Source organism: Spea bombifrons, chromosome 2, assembly GCF_027358695.1.
Source record: "Spea bombifrons isolate aSpeBom1 chromosome 2, aSpeBom1.2.pri, whole genome shotgun sequence".
Taxonomy (NCBI): domain Eukaryota; kingdom Metazoa; phylum Chordata; class Amphibia; order Anura; family Pelobatidae; genus Spea; species Spea bombifrons.
This window is the reverse complement of record NC_071088.1, coordinates 32,059,673-32,083,334: the sequence shown is the minus strand read 5'-3', so window position 1 is coordinate 32,083,334 and position 23,662 is coordinate 32,059,673. Positions and strand designations below refer to the sequence as shown.

Sequence of the window (23,662 nt, the reverse complement as noted above, 5' to 3'; positions counted from 1 at the left end):
TATATATATATATATATATATATATATAATTAAGGAAATATAAACAAAATAAACAGTTTGCCTGGGATATAGATTAGACGAATAAGAAAATTGCTACATTCCATATTACTAATTTCTTTTAAGTAAACAATATATAACAATGTATAATTTTTATTTAGTCCTCCCTCTCTTTGGGGAAAAACAGAAATCTCAATAGGGAACTGTCCTCTCAAAATGAGGATATCTGTATATTTTATATACTCTGTTAATCCATTACATATTTATAAAAGATACGGATATGCTCTATTTGTATATTTGAGGCAAAGACATGACATCAATGAGCGGTGCTATCTTGGCTTCACTTCCATTAACAATGATAAATTATTTTGCAAAATATCTTATATTTATAGCCCATACTTATCAAGCCAAACTGGAATAAAAAGAGGACAGCAGTAGAACATTCTATAAAAAAGTAGCACTCTGCAACATAATTGCTTCAGTTTTCAGATTGAACATCAGTTAAAAGGAGCAATAACCATGAAAAAAATTAAGTATAGGTGCAAGGTAATTCCAAAATGATGTTCAAGAATATAAAATATTTTGCTTCATCCTGGCTGTTACCCGACTATATGGTTATTTTTTCATTCTTATGAGCTTTAGTTTTCATATGTGATTAATCTAATAAATTATTTTTAGTGATTGTGGAAATAACATGTAAATATCCTATCATCTAAAATATCCAAGCCTTGTCAGTCCTGTAAATGGAGGCATTAGTAGCAGTAACTATATATATATATATATATATATATATATATATATATATATATATATAGTACAGTATATTAAGCTAATTCTATGATATGTATTATTAACTTTGCTTTCTGAACCAGTGATTGAATAAATATTGTATCATTTACTGCCTGGGCTTGCTTTTATCCATTTGGTTTGTCTTCTACTATAGCCTCATCAAAACAAAATACCAAGGACCTGCTTTATGGCACCTCTGATTTTGTCATTTAGGATATATCATCAGAGATAAGCTTTAAGGAAATAAAGGTTTGCAGAAAGTTAAAAGGATTGTATGAGGATGGATAATAATGTTAAACAGAGAGTCAAATTTAAGTACTCAAGGTTGCATTTAAACTTAAGTAGGATTATAATGAAACTTATGCATGGTTTCCCACTGGGGTCACGGTTAAACTACTTAGTTCATAAAAGAACTGCTTCAGTTCTTGTATAGACAACATTTTTGTATGAAACAAATCTGATAGTATTTGGCTCTTATGTTTAAGTTAAGTACGATTAAAAAGAAAGTCACAATAGCTTCACACTAAGATCATAGTGTTTATAAGGCCAACTATTTAAATATATAATTTAAGTAAATTTGCATCAAATAAATCAAATGTTCCCCAACCTTTCGCCTCCTTTATCCTCAACATCCTTATTCAATATTAGCTTTCAAAGACTGACCGTATTCATAGTCATATGATGTCACTGCTAGTTGTATTTACTCCTCATTGTCAGAGCTCTACGGAATTTGCTTGTGGTTTGTAAAGGACATGTATTGCATGCAGCTTCCTTTTTGGAATCACTTGAAGGACTTATGTGCATGTTCCAAGACTTGACCATATACATTTTTGAGCAATAACCTGACCTTTTTGGCTAATGAGGTTTTTTCAGTGTATAAGAAGCTAGATTTGCAGGACTTTCATATACAGAAAGACCTTGCCACTGGAAAGGAGTCCTCATGAGTGCTTATGTTATAAGAAGTATTTAGTGTGTAAAAAGTGTCACCTATTTCCCTATAGTCCTTTTTATGCTCTACTCAGGCACCCAGTTTCTTTTCCCTGTCTACTTGTAATCTTTAATTTTATTTTCCGCTTTTATAACATTTAACCTTCTCTTGACCCTTAAGTCTCTCCACATACTCATTAAATCTAATCATTGCCTCTGAACTTTACCTTGCTTTCCCTCCACATCACTTATTATCCCTGGACTTCTTACTCATTTTCCTGCCTTACAATATTATTACACCCCCCCCTTAACCTATTTAACCCCAAACCTTTCACAATTTGCTTCTTATCCCAATATGTTATCCCCTTTTTACTCAATATCCCATTGCTCTCCTGCCCCTCTCCCTATTTGCTTCCTACCTCACCCATTTTATTCATTTTTCTTTTCTTTTACTTTGCATTTTGAGTCTCTCATCTGCATTTCTTTTTATGCCAAGGAGAGGGGCCTTCCTGGGACATTTTATGCTTCTTCATCACAGATTACTTTTATGAGCTGCCTTAATGACTCAACTGGGATGACCAATGCAGGGATATACAGTCAAACCATCGTACTCCTCATCTTTAAGCACAGCAGAGGCCATGAGGGAACTTCTACTACCCCTCATTCTCATTGTGTCTAGCCCTTGTTGTGTCAGAAAATGCAATCAAAACCTTTTCAAGCGTATAATACATTGTGGCATGATGGGACTGAAGAAAATGTTTGGCTAAGACTTCTAAAATATGCTTATGTGAGCGCACAGTACCTATATAAAAAAAAATCTGCTGACTTTTGTATTCCTGGCAGGTCTGCATCCACCTGAATTAGATGGCTTCTATACAAAACCAAATTAATGAAGAAACACCGAGATGATTGATCTCCCTGACTCTGCTAACTTTCTGCTGAAACGAGCTGCAAATTGTCTGAACTTTATTTGTTTAGTCAAGGTGAAAAATGCTCCATACCAGCTATGCATATTGATAGTGAGCTGTGGTCATTAGCCTTCTTTACAAACATATACTTAGTAAGCATCAAGCATATCTGTGTCCTCAGTTATAACACTGGAAATGGTTTACAATCCCTATCATCAGCAATAAAGAAATGGGATGCAACGTGCAGCAAACAGTAATTACCATTTAAACTTTTTCTCCCATATGGCTGTTTCAAATGTTTCATGTATACTATTAAATCAGGATCATTGTATATTGCACTGTATATTTAAGCAATGCTATGTTATAGCCTGGTATCATTTTAGAATAGAAACAAAGTAAAGCAAAACAGCTAATCCTTTTTCGTTATTTGACAGCTAAATCAGACTTTCCCTCACCGCCTCCATTCTCACATACATGCACAGACACAAAAGTGTATTTCAGAGCTGTACATACATACAAAAAAAGAGCGTTTCAGGATTATATGAGGATTCATTCATGCACCCCATTGCTGTCTACTGAAATGCTAGTCAGCAGCACAGGGTATCTATAAGCATCATTCACTAACATATCATCCTTGACCAGAGACTGGCAAAGCCAAATACACCTAGGGCCACACATGCGGTTTGGCGGCAGCCCCTTTTCTGAAAAACCAGGGGCAGATCCAACTGAGCAATCATGGCCCATTTACAATATTGAGCTTTCATAATACCTTGCATCATGCATCCTTCCTAGGCAAAGAGCCAGGATATGACATATCAGCATGATTGACAGTGGCTTTAGAGGTGGGGGCTGGGGAATTTTTATTTGGTATCTATGTCACACTTGTATAGGTATTTCCTATATATCCAATAGGTGCCCTAGGTCTAGGCTATGTAGTCTACTGAAATGGTAGCACACCTCTCGCAGATAGTTCAGATAGGCAGATGGTCCTAGATCATTACCTATGTGACCTGTTTAAAGGATGGTCCATTGCTCTACAGTATCCCTATTATACAGACAAAATCCATCAGGTTCAGTCACAGAATGTAATAATTTCAGTGTTTACCAGCAAGTAAATGTGCAATCTGCTTTTCTGACTCTAATACGAATTGCAAAATGATTAAAACAACTACCTTATGAATATGGAATGTGGTGGTTAACTTCATCAATACCTAGTCCATAAATGCTGTAATCTGCTGTTTTATTATGCCTCTTTAAAATTGCCAATCACTAGATATTTGCTGCACCTTTCAGCTAATTGCTAATTACCCTTTAGCTTGTTTAATTGCATGTCATTTTTGGCTGCTATTTAACCTACCGAGGACCGTGGAATACGTTGCTTAGTAATGCTATTCGACACAGAATAAAAAGTGTTGGGATTATGAGCTGCACTACTTTTAACACAATAGGGTTGGTGATTTTCTAATTCACTGCATAGAAGGAACACTAAGTGAGGTGGGGGCTCACTTGGTGTACAGGGTCCCTCAGGGGAGGGCTGGCAGCCTAAGGCCTGGTCAACTGGCCCATTGCACCATCAAAGCGGCTGCGAACGACATTGAAAGCGGCCGTCGTGCCCCCCTGCCCCCCGGCCCAGCCCGCCCCTGGGGTCCCTCCATGCAACAAGAGTGTTTGCAGAGACACTGACCAAATCTGTTTCTACAGTATGGCAAAGGGGGTTTGTCATGTTCTGTCAAATGACAAGATCAGCCAGTAAGCAGCCCCTATTGCATTCACATGTGGTCTGTAATACTTTGATGCTGCTTGTAAGTTAAAGGCAACCTGCAATCATAAGAGTGCAACAACTCTCGGCAGTTACAACCTTGGATCAATGTCTCTGCATGAATGCACATGGCTGTGCCTCACAAGTAGCTGAATAACAGTTGTGACTCTGGGTGATAATGTTAATGCTACATGATACAAACAATTTTTAGACAATTATATGCTTCCAACTTTGTGCCACTGGTTTGAGGAAAGTCTTTTCCTGTTCCAATATGACTTTGCCCCAGTGCACAAAACAACTTTGGTGTGGAGGAACTTGAGTGGCCCAAACAGAGCCCTGAAGACCTTTGGGATGAATGGAACACCACTTGCGAGCCAGGCCTTCTCATACAACATCAGTTCCTGTCATCATAAATGCTCTTTAGGCTGAATGGGCACAAATTTGCACAGACACACTCCACAGTCTTGTGGAAAGCCTTTTTTATGTCCAATTGTGGTGTCTTACTTACTTTTAATAAAAGTGTGGTTAACACACCAACATTGTACAAAAAAATACAATAACAATCTTAATTTATATATGATTGTTGACAGCAATCACCAGGCCCGGACTGGGACAAAAAACAGGCCCGGGCATTTAAGCCTGAGCAGCCCATATTTATTTATTTATTTATTTATTGTTAAAGCCCACCCTTCATGTACCATCTTTGCATTTAATAATTCACACAAATCATTAACACATTCATTAATGCAGTCTCACAAATCATTCACACAATTCATCCTCACATGAATTCATTAATTGTCATACGCATTCACACAATTCATCCACACATTTATTCATTCATTCTCATACGCATTCACACTACCCCCTCTCTTCATCTTATCTGCCCCTTTTCACTATGTAACCCCCTTCCCCACTTCTCAATATGTACCACCTCTATCTATCCCCTCTCCCCCTTTCTCACTATCTAACCCCCCTCTGCCCCCCCTCCCTCCCCCTACTTACCTTGTTGCCGGAGCAAGCAGCAACTGCGACCGCGCCTGTGGCAGGGCAGGATTGAATTAGGGGCTGATGGAGCTGCAGCTCCAGGCCCCCACCTTAAAATAGGCCCAGTCAGGACCGGACTGACTGGTCCTATATGGCCGCATTAACGAAGAGCCCCTTAAACCCGCCGCAACTACCCCCTCCTAACTATCTACCCTCTCCCTCTTTGAAGTTCACTTACCTTTCAGGAGTCCTGCGGTGGGGGTGCAAGGCCTCTGCCTCCCAGCTCTGCCACTGTATGGAACAGTATAGAGTGATGGGAGTTACGATGTACCTTTAGAGCATAATTAGATCATGAAAAAGACATTGGAAATGGTACAGCATAACACCCATCACTCTCACACACTTACCAATCCACACACATACTCATCCAGACACATACTCATCCAGACACATACTCATCCAGACACATACTCATCCAGACACATACCAATCCACACATATATACCAATCCACACATATATACCAATCCACACATATACACTAATCCACACATATACACTAATCCACACATATATACTAAGCCACACACATACCAATCCACACACATACCAATCCACACACATCCCAATCCACACACATACCATCCACACACATACCAATCCACACACATACACCAATCCACACACATACACCAATCCACACACATACACCAATCCACACACATACACCAATCCACACACATACACCAATCCATACACCAATCCACACATACACACCAATCCACACATATACACCAATCCACACATATACCAATCCACTCTCACTTAATGGTTTCCTACCTTTCTTTTCTTCTTTCAGCTTCTTTTCTACTTCTTCAGTTCTTCTGTCTTCTCTGTCTTCTTCCGGGTCAGAGGGCACGGACAGCGGTGGGCGCGGCTTCAGTGCTGTGCGCCGGGATCTGACAGCAAACCCCGGCGCACAGCAGCTGTTGCCGCACGGATCACAAGGGAGCGGTATCGGAGGTCTTTAACAGACCCCCGGCTCCCTTGAGTGATTTTAAGCCGGGTTGAACCCGGCTTAAAATCACTCAAGGGAACCGGAGGTCTGTTAAAGACCTCCGATACCGCTCCCTTGCGAGCCTGCTCCTCCAGCGGCGGACATTACTGTCCGTCTCTGGAGGAGTGCCGGGTGCCGCAAGTTGGCACCCCCTGATGAGCGGCACCCGACGCCACCCCCCCCCCCTGGAGTGTGGCGCCCTATGCGGTCGCACACCCCAAAGGTCGGCCCTGCCCTAAGGGGCCGGGAAGCCCCCACCAGTGCCGGCCTTAGGGGTCTGCGGCCGCACAGGGTTTAAATTAAAACATCAGGGTTTTTTTTTCAACTTTATTTAACATCCTCCATGTTAAATAAAGTTAAAAAAAACTTTATTTAACATGGAGGATTTAAATAAAGTTAAAAAAAACCCCGATGTTTTAATTTAAACCCTGTGCGGCCGCAGACCCGTAAGGCCGGCCTTGGTGGGGACTTCCCGGCCCCTTAGAGTGGCGGACCCGGTCGCAGTTGCGGCGGGCTTAAGGGGCAGGTGCCCCTTATGCCCTGCGTTAATGCAGCCGTAGGTAGGGTAGGGGCCTGGAGCTGCAGCTCCATCAGCCCCTAAGTCAATGCGGCCCTGCCGTGGCCCGGCCCACCGGGCAAATGCCCGGTGTGCCCGATGGCCAGTCCGGGCCTGGCAATCACACTCCCATCATGACCAGCCAACCAGTACATGCTGGAATCTGGGTATGCCTGAGATTGCTGTTAACAATCATATATATATTAATTTGTTTGTACAATTTTGGTGTGTAACTTACTTTTATTAAAAGTGTGGGATTTTTTATTATTTTTAAAGGTGGGGGGGCGTTTTCGGTTTCGGCTAAGCGAACCCTGAATTTTTGGTTTTGGTCCAGAATTTTCATTTCGGTGTATCCCTAGGATAAATCGAACTGTTTCATTTTTACTTATCCAGAATCCTGAATTTGTAGTCACACAACTTTCTAGGCCTAGAAATCAGTGAGAGGATAAGTAAAGATTTTGTGTCATTTACTTTATTTTAATCTGCATATTTTATTAAAAGCCATATTTTCTCACAGTGAAAAATGAGTGCGGCCCTCGCACGTATACAATTCTGATAAAGTGGCCCACTGCAGTAAAAACTTGGACAGCCCTGGCATATAGGGTATATAAGGCATATGTGGGGCGGGCGGAGTGGCATATCTGTGGGTATAAGGCATATGTGGGGAGGGCAGAGTGGCATATCTGGGGGTATAAGGCATATCTGGGGGTATAAGGCATATCTTTTTTCCAAGTTTTTTTTTTATTCCGCTGTTTGTTTTCAACATCCTGTTTGTTAATTAAATTATTTTAAATAAATGAAAAATTTACATTTACTTTTTTATCCGATTAATCTAAAAAATAATCGGCCAACTAATCGATTATGAAAATTTACACAAGTAAATCCGTATATATTTATAGTCCAAAGGCTTCCAGCTATATTGAACACACTTTCAGCCATGTGTGCGCACTCAGGTGCTTATGTGTTTAGGATAAGAGTGTTAACAAGTAAAGCAGGTTAGTTATTCTAGAAACAATACCCAAGAATGTTTTCATATTGGTTTTCCAAAATAGAATTCCCTGAAGGAGTAATGATTGCTCTTAGAATTAATTTATAATGTTTTTTTTAAGCCGTTACAGAAAACAAATGGAAACTTTCTTCATTATCAAACTATTCTGAAAATTGTCTAATGACAAAGTGATCAGAAATTGCATTTGTTTTACTCCTTTTTTTACAGATCAAGGTTAAGGTTTAAAATAGAACAGTGTGTTAAATTGGACACAGAAAGACTGTCAATTCTAGACAGCAAAATTGAAGGAAAAAATACATCAATCTATTTTGATAGCTTTTCAGATGCACTCAATGCTGACATGAAATTGTATAGCGATCTTTAATAAAAGCATGCAAATGATATTATTTCCATAGCATAATACAAATTATTCTAGGAAGCTTATATAAAGCACAAAATTTCATATGTTGAACATATTGCTTTAGCATAGCATTGCACATTTTATTCAACTTAAAAGCATTCATTTTCGCTCATTGATGTGTCAAAACTGGTTAACAGACCATTGAATGAAAAGTTGGATTATAACTAGAACACCGAATCTGTAAATAAATAATAAACCTTTTGTCTGTGGTTTTGTTATGTTGCAACACTATATCGTTGTTTTGTAATATATATTCCTGAATATGTATCACTTTAATAAAAGTTAAAATTGGGGGTATACTGTCTGTATGCTATGCTCGGACCCCTCATTGAATAAGGTCTTGACAGAGAAGGCATCGGCCACATTAAGAAGGGGTCCCAATATTAGGGACAAATTAATTATTTTTCACTTTTTGACCTCTATCACCTAAACCCAATGGCCATTGTAGGGCCTGCACATATATATGCCCATCTAAATTCTTCCACAGTACTATTAACCCCTTAAGGACAATGGGCGGTCCCTTAACCCATTGAAAACAATGCATTTTGAGCCCGTACATGTACGGGCTATGTCATTAAGGGGTTACGTTGCTGCAATATCTGGTGAAAGCATTTATTAATTGCAAATTTTAATGGGTTATCACATGCACTTGCCGAAAACAGTACGTAGGCAAAACTATTAGACCGCTAAGAAGATGGATTCTGGAACATGTTGGTTCTATTAATAATAAACCAGTCACCCCTGTTGCAAGACATGTTCACAACTGTCATCAGAAAGACCCATCTTGCCTATCATTTATGGTAATTGAGATGTCTTCACACAGACATAATTGGCAGAAGAAACTCCTCCAATGCAAATCGTATTGGATTTTTACTTTAAAAACCCTCACTCCCTTAGGGCATAATGAGGGATTTAACTATAGCGCATTTTCTGTGACTTTCAACATCCGTCATGAATAACACTATTAATAAACATAGGTAAAAATACTACTCAAATAGTTTTCTATCAAACTCCTTTAATTAATTTGATTACAATACATTAATTAAATTGTTGATAAATTATTGAAAAATAATACTTTTATTATTTAATAAAACACTAGTTAGGGTTTAGTATTTCCTAGTTAGGAAGCTAGAATCTTTAGGTAGGAAGGATCTCACTAGTTAGGGGTTTAGTATTTTCTAGTTAGGAAGCTAGAATCTTTGGGTAGGTTGGATCTCTCACTAGTTAGGGGTTTGGTATTTTCTAGTTAGGAAGCTAGAATCTTTAGGTAGGAAGGATCTCTCACTAGTTAGGGGTTTGGTATTTTCTAGTTAGGAAGATAGAATGTTTAGGTAGGAAGGATGCCTCACTAGTTAGGTAGCAATTGGTAGGTTACTGATTAGGTTAGAATGTATTTGGGAGGGATTAGATGTAGGCCGTTTGTGAGGGAGCATAACCAAATCAATTTATTCCCCATATCACCGCCTCTCTGGCTTTGCGTTTGGTGGAATACCTCATATACTGTTGCCTCTCTGCTACAATTAAGAAAAGGATATTATATTCATGATTGCATTTACTGCTCTCTGCTGGTTTCTACAGACAGTATACCCCCAATTTTAGGTTAGATTTATTAAAACTATCTCCTTTTTTTCCTTTCCCCTATTTCTAATGCATTGGGTGAATGTATATTCGCAAAACAGACTTGACTGTCTGCAAGTGCTATAAATTAGCTATGATTCTGCTGGGATCAGTGAAGCAAAATGATACAAAATTACTATAACAAATTACCACCTAGATAGAGTGACAATTTAAAACTCCTTATTCAGGTAGAATGACAAGCAAGAAAGTGAGATTGAAATACTCACTTTTGAGGGGTGAGGGGCCCTCACATATGATGTTGCTGTCCACATGGATGATGTGGGGACGAGGAGGGGGATTCAGTGAAATGACTAAAACAAATCTGAGAGAAGGAGAAAAGATGAAAGACAGAAGGTAGAAGAGAGAATATGAAGAACAAGAAGAGGTGGAAGTGGTTGGCGGAAGTGGTCAGTAGAGAAAATAGGGAAGCATTTAGAGAGCGTGAGAGAGTGTGTGACAGTGTGAGTGAAAGGGCAAAAATTCAGGCAAAAATTCGGGCAAAAATTCAGAGCTTCGTTTTTGTCTATTTCATGGTAGCATTGCCGTATTTGCCAAAATTCAGTACATCTGCAATTTGAATCTGAATCCCCAAGTCTATTAATCAGTCCTTGATCTTGTTTTAGATTCAGGATAGTTTAATGCCCATGCTATACATGTTTTACTCTTTAAATGTATCTATCTCTATCTATCTAGTCTCTATCACTTCTCAAATAACACAAAATACCTGCACATATGCAAAGTATATGGTAATATGCATTAACATGAAAATAAGGCAGGAGCTTTCCTTTAAACTATACAAAACTAACTTATAAGCATACCTCCCAGTCCTGGTTTTTCAGGTACTATCCCACATGAATTAGCATAATCCTTTAGTACTGTATTTGGTCCAAAGAGCATAACCTCACCAGCCACATCAATGCACCCCATGCACTGCCCTGGGTTATGCATAGGGCAGTGCTGAAGGTAAATACATCTCTGACTGTATGTACTTTGAATAAACATAATCCTTTAGTACTATATATGGTCCAAAGAGCATAAGCTTACCAGCCACATCAATGCACACCATGTGAATTCAAACTGAAATACAACATTACTAAGTTAAGATGAAATGCTGGGCTGCCAAACCAAGTGCCTCTTAACAAGAAAGAATGTAGGATTTATTGGCCTCACCCAATTTGTAGCACATGTTGTCACCCCTCTGTTTTTTATTTGAACACCCTACTTAAGGTTAAATGTATGAGGCAAACAACCAGCAAATAGAGATTAAGAACAGACATCTTGTGTCCCTGTTCATATACTTCTATTAAAATCATGGACCAAGAAGGACCTGTAGATATCGCCTTAATAGAAGATTCAATTACATTGCAGTGTTCGGATGTCAAAATAATTGAATTGATAATGCAATGGTTTTTTGACAAGAGAATGAAGGTTTTAGTCAATGGTGTTTACTCAAAGGAAGGGCTTGTTATTAGCGGGGTACCTCTGGGATCAGTATTGGGGCCGTACTTTTTAATGTTTTTGTTAGTGATATTACACAAAGTCTTAAAAGTAAAGTATGTCTTTTTGCTGATGAAACACGTCTCCAATAGTGTAAACATTCCAGGTACAAAAAGCCATTTTAGCCAAATGGCTAATGATTTAGGTAAATTACAAAGATGGTTGAGAGTGTGGCTGCTGCAGTTTAATGTTTTTCTTTTTTTTTAACTGCTAACTTTTCTGAACATGAATAAATATCTAATTCCAAAATATAATATTTTTCCAGGAGTGGGCTAAGGGAGTGGCAGCTATAAGGAGGAGAAGGTGATTGATGATGATGAGTGAACACATGACGCTGACCCACACCGACCCAGCCTTTGCGTGAAAAAGCATTGGCGGTGGCAACATCATTTTGTAATTTTTCAGTTTTTAGCCAATAAAATTATTTTACTACTTAAGTTGATGTTTTTCATATACATATTTTTTAATTTTTAAAAATAGTACTGGAGGCTGACTATACTGGACTATACAGTACAGGTACTGCCGAACTTCTTCTGTAGCATAAGATCACAGGGGGTTGACCATTCATAGGATATACAGAAACAGAAATCGTATTTGAAGCAGGTCCCCATCTAACAAACTCATATTAGAAATATAAATGGCTGAAATGGTCAGCATGTTCTGGCTGTTTTCAGAATCCAGAGGGACCTTTCAAACAATGTAGAAAAAAACTATAGAGCCAATTTAGAAACAACTTAGTTAATAAAATATAACTTTAAACTTTTGAATTTGTTAAAAATAAAATTAACAAATAAAAGATGTCATATGCTTGTGATAAATAATACATTTGTCATTTGTCACACCATATAATTAAGAAATATAACCATGCACTCACCAGATTATTGAAATTCATTTTTTTGTTTTTTTAATTTTTTTTCATTTATATTTAAACTGTGAACACAGAAGTTAACTTACTGTTTCTCGGATTCCATCGTACGGCATTTAAATATGCATTACAGTAATGGAAAAGAAATTCATGTTCAGACTTGACACTTTTTCCTTGAATCAAAGGCGTCAGATCATATCCATCAATAATCCTGCATGAGCATATAAGAAAATGGAGCAGGGTTAGAAGTCAATACTTTTTTATGAATTTTTACTTCATGCCTGTTATTTAATCTTAAATCCAGTATATGCTAACAAGTAATCTATATGCAAAATATTCTCATTTTAGTCTGATGGATACAGTATATATGTACAGTATATATATATATATATATATATATATATATATATATATATATATATATATATATATATATATATTCTTAATTGTTTAATAAAATACACTTATTCCTATAAAAATCAAACCCCGATCACTATCATATACAGACCATTGTAAAGTCCCACGTCTGAATAATGTTCATTAAACCAAGCGTTTACATATTTTCTTATTAAAAATAACTTTCATTTTACATTTTAATTGTAGTGAAACTAGCATGGATATATTTGGATATGTCTTCTAAGATAAAACGGCGAGTTCCCAATTTAATGACATCTTCGCTACCCATTCCTCCCTTTTGTGCAGTCTACACCATTTTCTCTTTTTCCCTTTGTCATCTTTTTTGTTCTCTTCCTCAATCTCATGGACGTATAGTGGATGTTTCAACTCTCTGACTTTACTACGCATTATGCCAAACCCGGTAAGTTTCTCCTCAAAAAGCCTTCGTTGTTTAATACATAACTCCACCAGTGTAATGACTTTTCAGGAAATGACTCTGCATTAACATTTGAGACAGTTCTATATTAGCTATTTGTATGTGTTTAGTTCTGTTATTTTAGGATAATCTAGTGCTCATCACACCTTTCTTGAGTAAACAATGGGATATCTAAGGCGTACTCTAAGTCAGGGTCTAGCATTGTGTGAATGCACACTAGACCAGCACCCAGGGCCGGCCCTATAATGGGGCAGACTGGGGCAAGCGCTTTTTTTTTTTTTTTGAAGCGGAGGAGAGAGAGAGGGGGGGGCACCGAGTGGTTTTCGCTTACCCGCTCGGCGCCCCTCTCTCTCTCTCCTCTGCGGCGAGTCTCCCTGTTCGGTCCCGGTGCCGGCTTGTAATGCAGAGCGCCGGAAGTGACGTCAATTTCCGGCGCTCAGCATTACAAGCCTGCACCGTGGCAGAGCAGGGAGACTCGCCGCAGGACTGTTTAAAGGTAAGTACCGGGGGGGCGGGGGTAGATAATGGCGTCGGCGAAGTTTAAAATGCCGCCCCCCCCCCCGGCGTTAAGTCTTCGGCCGGCCCTGCCAGCACCTACCAGTAACTGTCCTGAATCTATAAATGGTTCCATTGCCAATGGAAAATGGTTAATTTTAATGTCATATGTGATGGCTAATGTTTTAAAATAAATGTTTCACTGATAGCATTATAGCCATAAATTAACATTGCTTAACCCACTTATATGCTTTGTGTAAACAGCTGTGGGGTGGGGAAAGGAGCAAATCCATATATAGGAGGATACCCCCAGAGTCCCCCCCCATACATGTGCAAAGGGGGCAGTATATAAATTTAAAGGGACCTATCATATGTATTAAAATGTGAAGGAGTGTCCCATTGAGGTTTTCCAACAGTCCCACAATTAAACTTAGTATGTATGTTAACTTAATCTGTATAATTTTAGGATTACCTGATTAAAATCTCATTTTTGACTTGGCATCTATGTTCGCACATTTCCTAAAAGCACTCAATAAATCATAAACTTTGGAGTGCCTCTTCAATGCACTTGGGCAAAAGTAAAAGTCTGTCAGCTGGGGATCCAATCCCGCTGTACAAAATTAAAAGTGACCCTGCTGTTGGTAGCAACTTAACATTTAGAATGCTAAGAAAATGCTCTAATGCACTTTGATGAACTAATTCAACTACAAATTAACTTAACGTTAAATAAGGAGGGTAAAGCAGGTCAGGTTTTAAAGTGCTTGGCTTTCTTTTAACACTTGGCTGAGAGGAAGACATAGATTAGAAAGTTGTGAAAGTTTCTCTGGAATTCAAGTAACTTTTAAATAAGGAATTGATTTATCCCTTTGTTGGAAATGTTCTTCAATTTAAATGAGACATTCGTCTTCAATAAAGTGTTCTATAGAGCAACATATGTTGGAAACCATTAAAATCAATGTATCTGGACCTTTAACTTCTTTTGCAGTTTTACACTGTTTCATAATTTATGGCTGTGATGATAATATTCAGAAAATGGTTAGAAAGAATGGTTTAAATACTGTTACAGTAATAAAAGGTACATTCGATTATTATTTTTTTTTTAGGTATTATAAGATTTTATGTGCAGGTGTGGGCTAGAGTGGTAGACGGATTAACCCGTTAAGGACAATGGGCGGTCCCTAAACCCATTGAAAACAATGCATTTTGAGCCCGTACATGTACGTGCTTTGTCACTAAGGGGTTAATATATACCCTGTCCATACCAACTATTGATTTTAGCAGCATCCTTGTAGACAAAAGCAGTCCTGTGTCAGCAGAGAGGGAACTCTCTATGTGTGCTTATGGAGTTGGTGAGTCTAGGTGTGATTTGGCTGCAGTTTGGATCCAAGTGCTTTATTTGGTCATGAATGTGAATAATATTATTAACAAAATAGCACCACTTCTGAAACCTTTTTATGATCTTATTTGTGCTTTTAACAATTTCACAGTGAGGAGAAGCAACACATTAAAGTTAACAATCATCTCTGACATTTTAAGTCCAGTGTGTGCACTTGTCTGCTGGATACATGTGGGCGCACACTAAAGGATTATATCCGCTGTCTAAGCTGAATAAACCATAGACAGGAGGCCCATCGGGCACCATCCCATAAGGTATTGCTCCTGTGTGTGGATGGGAAGTCCAGGCCTGCAGTGCGGACATGTTTCTTTGGGGTGCTTGTGTAAACAACTGTGACAGAAGATATACTAAGAAATATTTTATATATTTGTTTCTCTTAGAATGGATTATCCTTTAATCAGAATATAATTCTTATATGTAAAGTAAGGAAAAAAAACTATTACCCATTTTAAGTGACTTGCAGTCGGCTGCATAACAGTTAAACGTGTTTTGCTTTAGTCCTCTTAGTGCACCTGCTGATTCAACAGCGGACCATATTATATAAAATTATAAAATGCTACTTGTATATACAGTGAAGGAAAAAATTATTTGATCCCCTGCGGATTTCGTACGTTTGCCCACTGACAAAGACATGATCAGTCTATAATGTTAATGGTAGGTTTATTTGAACATTGAGAGACAGAATAACAAGAACAAATATAGAATAACGCATTTCAAATAAGTTATAAATTGATTTGCATTTTAGAGAGAGAGAGAGAGTTCAGGAGCCAGTAGACACAAAAAAGAGTGGAGACGGGCAGAGGTAAAGTGCTGGAAGGAAAGTATTTTGGCCCCAGAATGTTTTTAGAGTTGTACCCATAAGCTTTACCTGCAACCACTAAGTAAGAATTGAGGCCTTATTAAGGAGGTTATAAACAGCATAGCTCAGAAGTTACCCGTGCTGTGAAGCTGTAACACTGAGTAAAACGGTTCCGTGAGGTAAAAGAACTGTTATTTTGGGGCTTTGTGTATCTGACGTTTTGTGGTTTGGGACAGATTAGCTGTCCTACCTGAATAGTTAGCAAACATATTGTTTAGTCAGAGCTCCAAGTGGGAGCTAGGATTTTGTTTTGGTTTATTTTATTTATGTGAAAAAGCCCTTTCAAATAAAAGAATACAAATTTCATCTATGGTTTCCGATCTTTCCTTGGGAGAAAAGATCCTGCAAATAGGTGAAGTTATCTCAATATATATATACTGATCAGCCATAACATTATTACCACCTGCTTAATATAGTGTAAGCCCCACGTTTGCCACCAAAACAGCCCTGATCCATTGAGACATGGACTCCACTAGATTTTTGAAGATGTGCTGTGGTATCTGGCACCCAAACGTTAGCAGCAGATCCTTTAAGTCCTGGAAGTTGCGAGGTAGGGCTTCTATGGATGCAACCTGGGGCCATGTGTTCTCCAGGTAAGCAATGCACACGCACCCAGCCATTCACGTGATGTAAAAGAAAATATGATTCATCAGACCAGACCACCTTCTTCAATTGCTCTGTGGTCCTGTTCTTATGCTCACATGCCCTTTGTAGGTGCTTTTGGCAGTGGACAGGGGCCAGTTACGCAGCCCCATACGCAACAAACTTTGATGCACTGTGTGTGCTGACACCTTTCTATCAGAACCAGCATTAACTTTTTCTACAGTAGCTCATCTGTTGGATTTGACCACACAGGCCAGCGCCCCCCCCCCACGCGCATCAATGAGCCTTGGCCGCCCATAACGCTGTCGCCAGTTTCCTTCCTTGGACATCTTTTGATAGGTACTGACCACTGCAGACCAGGAACATCCCAAAAGAGCTGCAGTTTTGGAGAAGCTCTGACCCAGTCATCTAGTCATCACAATTTGGCCCTTGTCAAAGTAGCTCAGGTACTTACACTTGCCCATTTTTACTGCTTCTAACATATCAACTTTGAGGATGAAATGTTCACTGTCTGCCTAATATATCCCCCCACTGACAGGTGCCATGATAACATGATTTTCAGTTGTCAGTGGTCACAATGTTATGACTGATGGTGCGTGTATATATATATATATATATATATATATATATATATATATATATATATATATATATATATAAATAAATATATATATATATATATATATATACTTTATATATATATATATATATATATATATATATAAGGTCAAGTGACATATTTTCAATTTTCGTTTTGAACAAACCATTTTGTTACATTTTACAAAAATCCCCACCAAACTGATTAGATCACGCCATTATTAGACTAGCTTGTTGTATAGAAGTCCATTATTGCATTCTAACACAGAGCACGGAGGTTTATTGAAACTGACAGGAAAGAAGAACAGCAAATGCCGTGACATAAAGAACATAATTCCAAGGACACAACAAAACACAGAACTGCAAACTCAATTTAGCAACAGAAAAGTACAGTACACTGTGTAAGCCGACACTGAAAGGTAAATAAGATTATACAACACATACAATACATTCGCTGAAATGAGTCACTTAGATATAAGCTCTGTCCTATGAAGTTAGGAAATAGCATAAAACCATTTTCGACCAGAAGCCACACAATGAGCCAAGCTAAGATATGGACAATCACATAACCAACATGATCACTTTCACTGTAATATCATTTCAACTCCTTGTTTTTTTCTTATATGTAGGAGCTTACACTAAGAAATATATTCATCTTAAAATATAGGATTCAGTAAAATGTATATTCTAAGGTTTGCAGGGACGTGGCTTTTAAAATGTCAAGTAAAATATTACCTGTCTTGTGGGAGGCTAGAACCTGAAAGTGCAACGATTGTGGGGAAGATATCCATGTTGCTTGTTGTCTCATTAATTACAGTACCAGCTTCAAAAACTCCCGACCAGCGCAGGAGACCCGGAACACGAATACCTCCTTCCCAACAAGTAGCTTTTCCTCCTTAAAATTAAGTATTGTGTCAAAATGGTAGTACATAAAATGTAACTAGCTTTAAAAATCGTTTATGTAATAAATGTTTTATTTAAAGCAAGTTGAACTACAACATTTAATATGTATTGGTAAAATCAGCATAAGAATAAATAAATATATATATACTGTATTTCCCCATGTATAAGACGCACCTTAATTTTGGGGCCCGAAATTTGAAAACAAATGTATTATCATAAAATTCATACTCATCCTCATCACTCCCATCCATTAACTGCCCCTAAATTAACCCTAAAGACCCCATCAACCATAACTGCCCCTAAATTAACCCTAAACACCCCATTAACCATAACTGCCCCTAAATTAACCCTAAAGACCCCATCAATCATAACTGCATCGAAATTAACCATAAAGGCTCCATTAAACATAACTGCCCCTACATTAACCCTAAACACCCCATTAACCATAACTGTCCCTTAATTAAGAAGCCCAAATATTAATTTTATACTTACTGTTAGATGAGTTGCTGTCTGAGCAGTGTGCATGTTATAAGTAAAGGGGCGGGCCAATCGGCAGTGTGACTGCAAGGAGTTACTGGGAAGTACCATAGTAAATGCAATCTACAACCACTGTATAAGATGGACCCAGTTTTTAGACCCCGCATTTTTCGAAAAAAGGTGCGTCTTATTCATGGGGAAATACGGTATATAGAAACCAGACTATTATAATGATCGGTGTTGTGAATCGATATAAACAATACTCCCCTTTTGGTGACACTTAGCGAGGACTCCTCAAATCCCCAGAAACAGCTGAAACCAATATCAGAGACTAGACACCTTCTATATGAGGTACACACTCTGAAAGATATAAAAGCATTAAGAACCAGCTCAAGTGCAAGCGCAAGTATCAAATCGATAACCTGTATACGATGTTAACTCTCTCATCACCGTTTGACTTCTCTCACCAGTCTCCCAGGTGGTTTCTTACAAGCAAACACTCGAGATCCTGTACAATAGCCAGTAACAAAAATCAATGTATAAAAGAAGTAATAAGTGCACAGGAGGGCAGAGAATTAACATCATTTATCGGTCATCCATTTGCTTTTACATGAACTTGCACATGAGCTTGTTCTCAGTGCTTTTATATCTTTGAGATTATGTACCTCCTATAGAGGGTGTCTACCCTCTGTTTTGGTTTTAAGAAGGACAAAAGAATGTAATAAAACTGCATACATTCAATTGTTTTTGACAAATAATATAACATGGTATGGGTAAACCATCAATGAGATATGGATCCAAAGCATCTGCTTTTTCTACCTCTCTGTGAATTGCTCTACTGTGTACATTGGCAAGACATCTGATCTGTGATCTGATCTACATAGTATAGTTACAAGTTGTTTTATAGTTACACAATCTGTGTAACCCCTTAAGGACAATGGGCGGTCCCTAAACCCATTGAAAACAATGCATTTTGAGCTTTGTACGGGCTTTGTCATTAAGGGGTTAAGCTAATAACCTTTTAATGTCTTTATTGAACATATCCATGAAACATTCACAGTGCTAGTGGAAAAAGTAAATGAACCCTTGGATTTAATAACTGGATTAACTTCATTTGGCAGCAATAACCTCAAACGGATTAGACCTGGACAAGTTTCAGGAGAACTATTATTCCTTACGGAACTGCTTAAACTCAGTCATATTCCTAGGATGTCTGGTTAGAGTGGCTCTCTTGAGGTAATTCCACAGCATCTCTAAAGGTTAAAGCTCTGGGCTCTGACTGGGCCACTCCAAAAGGCAGATTTGTTTCAAGCTATTCTGTAGTAGATTTACTTTGATGTTTAGAATCATTGTCCTGCTGCATCACCCAACTTCTATTGAGCCTCAGCTGGCAAACTGCCATCCTGACAGTCTGCCATCCTGATACCTTAATAAACTCGGGAATTAATTGTCCCCTTGATGATGGCACGCCGTCCAGGTCCTGAGGCAGCAAAGCAGCCCCAAATCATGATGCTCCCTCCACCATACTTCACCGTTGGGATGATAGTTTTATGGTGGTATGTGGTGCCTTTTTTATACCATATGTAGTACTGTGTGTTCTTCAATAACAATTCAACCTCGGTTTTATCAGTCCACAAAACATTTTCCCAGTAGTATTGTGGAATGTGAAGGCACTCTTTGGCAAACTTAATATTCTGTGGTGTGCCCTTGGAATAACCTTGCTTGGCACCCACTTCTATTGAGAGTAGCCACAGTATTAAATTGTCTCCATCTATAAACAAATTGTCTAACTGTGGACCGATGAATATGTAAACTGTTTAAGATGACTTTTTACTTTCTATCATGATATATATAATTAATGATTTGCTTTTATCTCATTTTATCTGATGCATATTTTTATATTAAGCCTCTGAACATGCTATATTTGTATAAACCAAAATATCAAGTATTTGAATACCGTAAATGCTTACCTTTATAAATCCCATTCCATCCCCCATGAACTTCACCAGATGAAGATATTTCCTCTAAATGTCCACCATTATCAGATGTAAAATACACCAATGTGTTATTCTGAAGGAGGTTTTTATCTAATGCATTCAAAATGGTTCCTAATAAAAAAGTAATCATGTATTCAGCATCATAGTATAACATACTGATTTAGAGATTTAACTTACAATTAATTATTCAAAATAATTGTCCTAAAATATAATCCATGACAGTCTATTGATTTCCAATATTATGTGGGATATTCATTTACAGTCCATATGTTCCTTTTCTGCTACATTCTGTGAAGTGCACCACTGATTCACCAAATATCTTCATCAAAAAAACACTATTTTCTCCAAATGATACCCGGTCATAAATGTAGAGTAAGCCGTACCATACAGGCTTAAGTAAACTCCTCTTTATTTCACCATTTAGTACTGTAAATACTTCATATAGCTGCAAAAGTGTTCTTTTATATAGTATTCCTCTCTTCATTGTCTCTGCTTTGAAGTTACTTCTACCCTAGTTTGCGTTTTGCTTGCTCCTTGCCAATATATGCTTTTATCCTAGTCTCTCCACTCCACTTGTTTCCTTCTCATCCCACACTATACAGCTTTTTTCAAGACTTCTGCTCCTTCTCGTGGCTTCTCCACTATTTCCATTTTTCCTTGGTACTGTACAGCATCTCCTCCTACTTTATTCAATCTCTTCTTGCCCACTTCTTTGCAATTGGCTTCTGGTTCCCCAGGTTTTTTTTCACCTCTCCACTGTCTACTCACACTATACATACAGAATAGTATCAGTGATAGAGGGTAGCTAGTGAGAAGGGGAGGAGAGGGGGTATATAGTGAGAAAAAAGGAGGGGAGGTAGCTAGTGAGAAAGGGGGTAGTAAGAATATTCAAATAAATAGAGAGACAGAATGGGTGAATGAATGAATTAATGTGTGGATGCATTGTGTGAATGAGTGAGAGTAAAAATTAACCTGTTTATGACGTGTGTGAATCTGTTGATCTATACCTGCAATGCTGGGTTTGTGTGTTACTCTGTTGATCTATACCTGCAATGCTATGTTTCCATACATTATTATTGTATACTTGCAAATACAGGATTTGTAGATCTGATTCTGTTTATTTGATCAATATCTTCAGTGCTGAGTTCACATGTAAATTTCAATTGATCTATACATACAAAGCTGGGTTTGTGTTTTAATGTGTTGATCTATACCTGCTATGCTATGTTTCCATACATTATTTATGTATACCTAGAGTTTGCATGTCTTATTCAGTTGATCTATACAAGCAAGTGCTGTTTCATGTGTTGCTTATTTGATCTATACATGAACTACAAGGAGTAAGTAAAAGAGAGGTATGGCTTAGTAAATGAGGGGACAAAGGGACTCTGGATGATTACGAGGGAGAGGACCTCTCAAAGTGACGGTAGGGTCAGAAGAAGGGAATACTACACTGACTCTCACAGTCTTCCCCTAATTTGAAGTCAGTGTGGCAAATATTTGTTTTGGTGTGGGAGCAGAGGGAGTGATTGCATGCTAGGGAGCGCGGCCCAAGGAAGTTTGTGTGACTGTGTTTGTCTGTTTGCGTGACTATGTGTGTGATGTCTGGTAATAGAGAAGTTAATTCTCGGAATCTGCTCATTTCTGGTGATAGAGGGGTTAATACTCTGAATCTGCTCAAGTCTGTAATGATTGTATGTATATTATCAAATCTGAAATCATATGGTTTCCAAGGCTTCCTAATAATTTATATATAATAGTATATGTGAATCAGTGTGTATGTGAGATACACACACATTATATATATATATATATATATATATATATATATACATACATCATGTATTTATGTATATGTGATGGTGTGTATATGTGAATCAGTTTGTGTGTGTGTATATATATATATATATATATATATATATATATTCATAGTGTATCCCTAAATGGCAGAAATAAAATGTAGCCACCCTAAGTCTGACAAATGTTTAGTTTAAAAAGATAGCCATCAGCTTAAAATACACCATGTCCGACTTGGCATTTGATGAAGTGAGGAAATCATTGGGCAGAAGGTCCCACAACAACATGTCTCTGCCCACATACTGTGAGCAAAGACATATATCTCATCACATATCTAGGGCATGGCAAAGCTGGTAAGTTTGCAGCCAGCATCCCTATGTGGTCTGACCTTTTTACTAAATGCAAATCCTAGCCTCAAACTCTCGACACAATGTTTTGACCTTTTTGTTTAGCCTTCTCGTTTTGTACTATTGTTTCTGGCCTTAGTTGTTTATTAGTGAAGCCTTCATTGTAAGTTCTCAATTATCAGCTTTGGCCACAGTGACACACATCAGTCTTATACACTAGCACCTGTCACATACCAAAATGAGACTCCTCCATTTATCCCTACCTAGATTCCGCATTCTAAAGTTTTTATTGGTTCATATAGATAAACTGGTAATTTGCACTAAGCTGCGTCAGTCAAGATTCTTTTTTGGTAAAGAAGTTCGTGCCGAGCAGGGTTGGCTATTGCGGAGAGTGCAAGGGAGGCCATGGGACCATTTTGTAAACTTTTATGAAAACATTTTATTTCAAAAATGAACATTTAAACAAACAGCTGGGAAATATATAGTAAAATCATCACAGTGCTAATGAAACATAGGCCAATATGGATTACCTGAAACGATGACAAAATATGAAAGCATTATTGAACAATAAAGGGTTTCTTATGAAATGTGGAGTGTACATTGCTATCATTTTTTTACACTGGTAGGAATCTCCAGGGCTAACCCCTACAGCAAACATAGCATCAGCAGATAAAGCCAACAGACGCAAAAGGCATTAACTCCTTGTAATGCAGAAATAGAAATAAGACATACTGTGACCTACACTTGAGAGAAGAACACATTGATGAAAGCAAACTAAACAGTTCCTTTACATACTGTACATCAGCACGACAACAATGACAATCAAGAGAATACAGAAAGTATTTATTTTAAACAATAAAATAAGCTGTTCTTTGTTCTGTCAACCTACCTATAACCACACAATTAGCTACAGTACTGCAGGTGTGATGCTCAGGTACCTAGATACTTTTGTTAATTTAGCATATGAGTAAATTAATAAACAGTAGTATTGTTTT

The 23,662-nt window shown here is 38.0% G+C and overlaps 1 protein-coding gene across 1 annotated transcript in view; it reads right to left on the bottom strand.

The window, feature by feature from the left end:
• STS (steroid sulfatase) overlaps nt 1-23,662 on the bottom strand; it is a 90,764-nt gene that overhangs the window by 29,970 nt on the left and 37,132 nt on the right. Inside the window, exons 6-8 of the mRNA XM_053457390.1 lie at nt 20,497-20,634; nt 17,882-18,041; nt 12,454-12,575 (exon numbers count right to left, since the gene is read on the bottom strand). Coding sequence (XP_053313365.1) covers nt 12,454-12,575; nt 17,882-18,041; nt 20,497-20,634 — 420 coding nt within the window. The remainder of the gene's footprint in view (nt 1-12,453; nt 12,576-17,881; nt 18,042-20,496; nt 20,635-23,662) is intronic.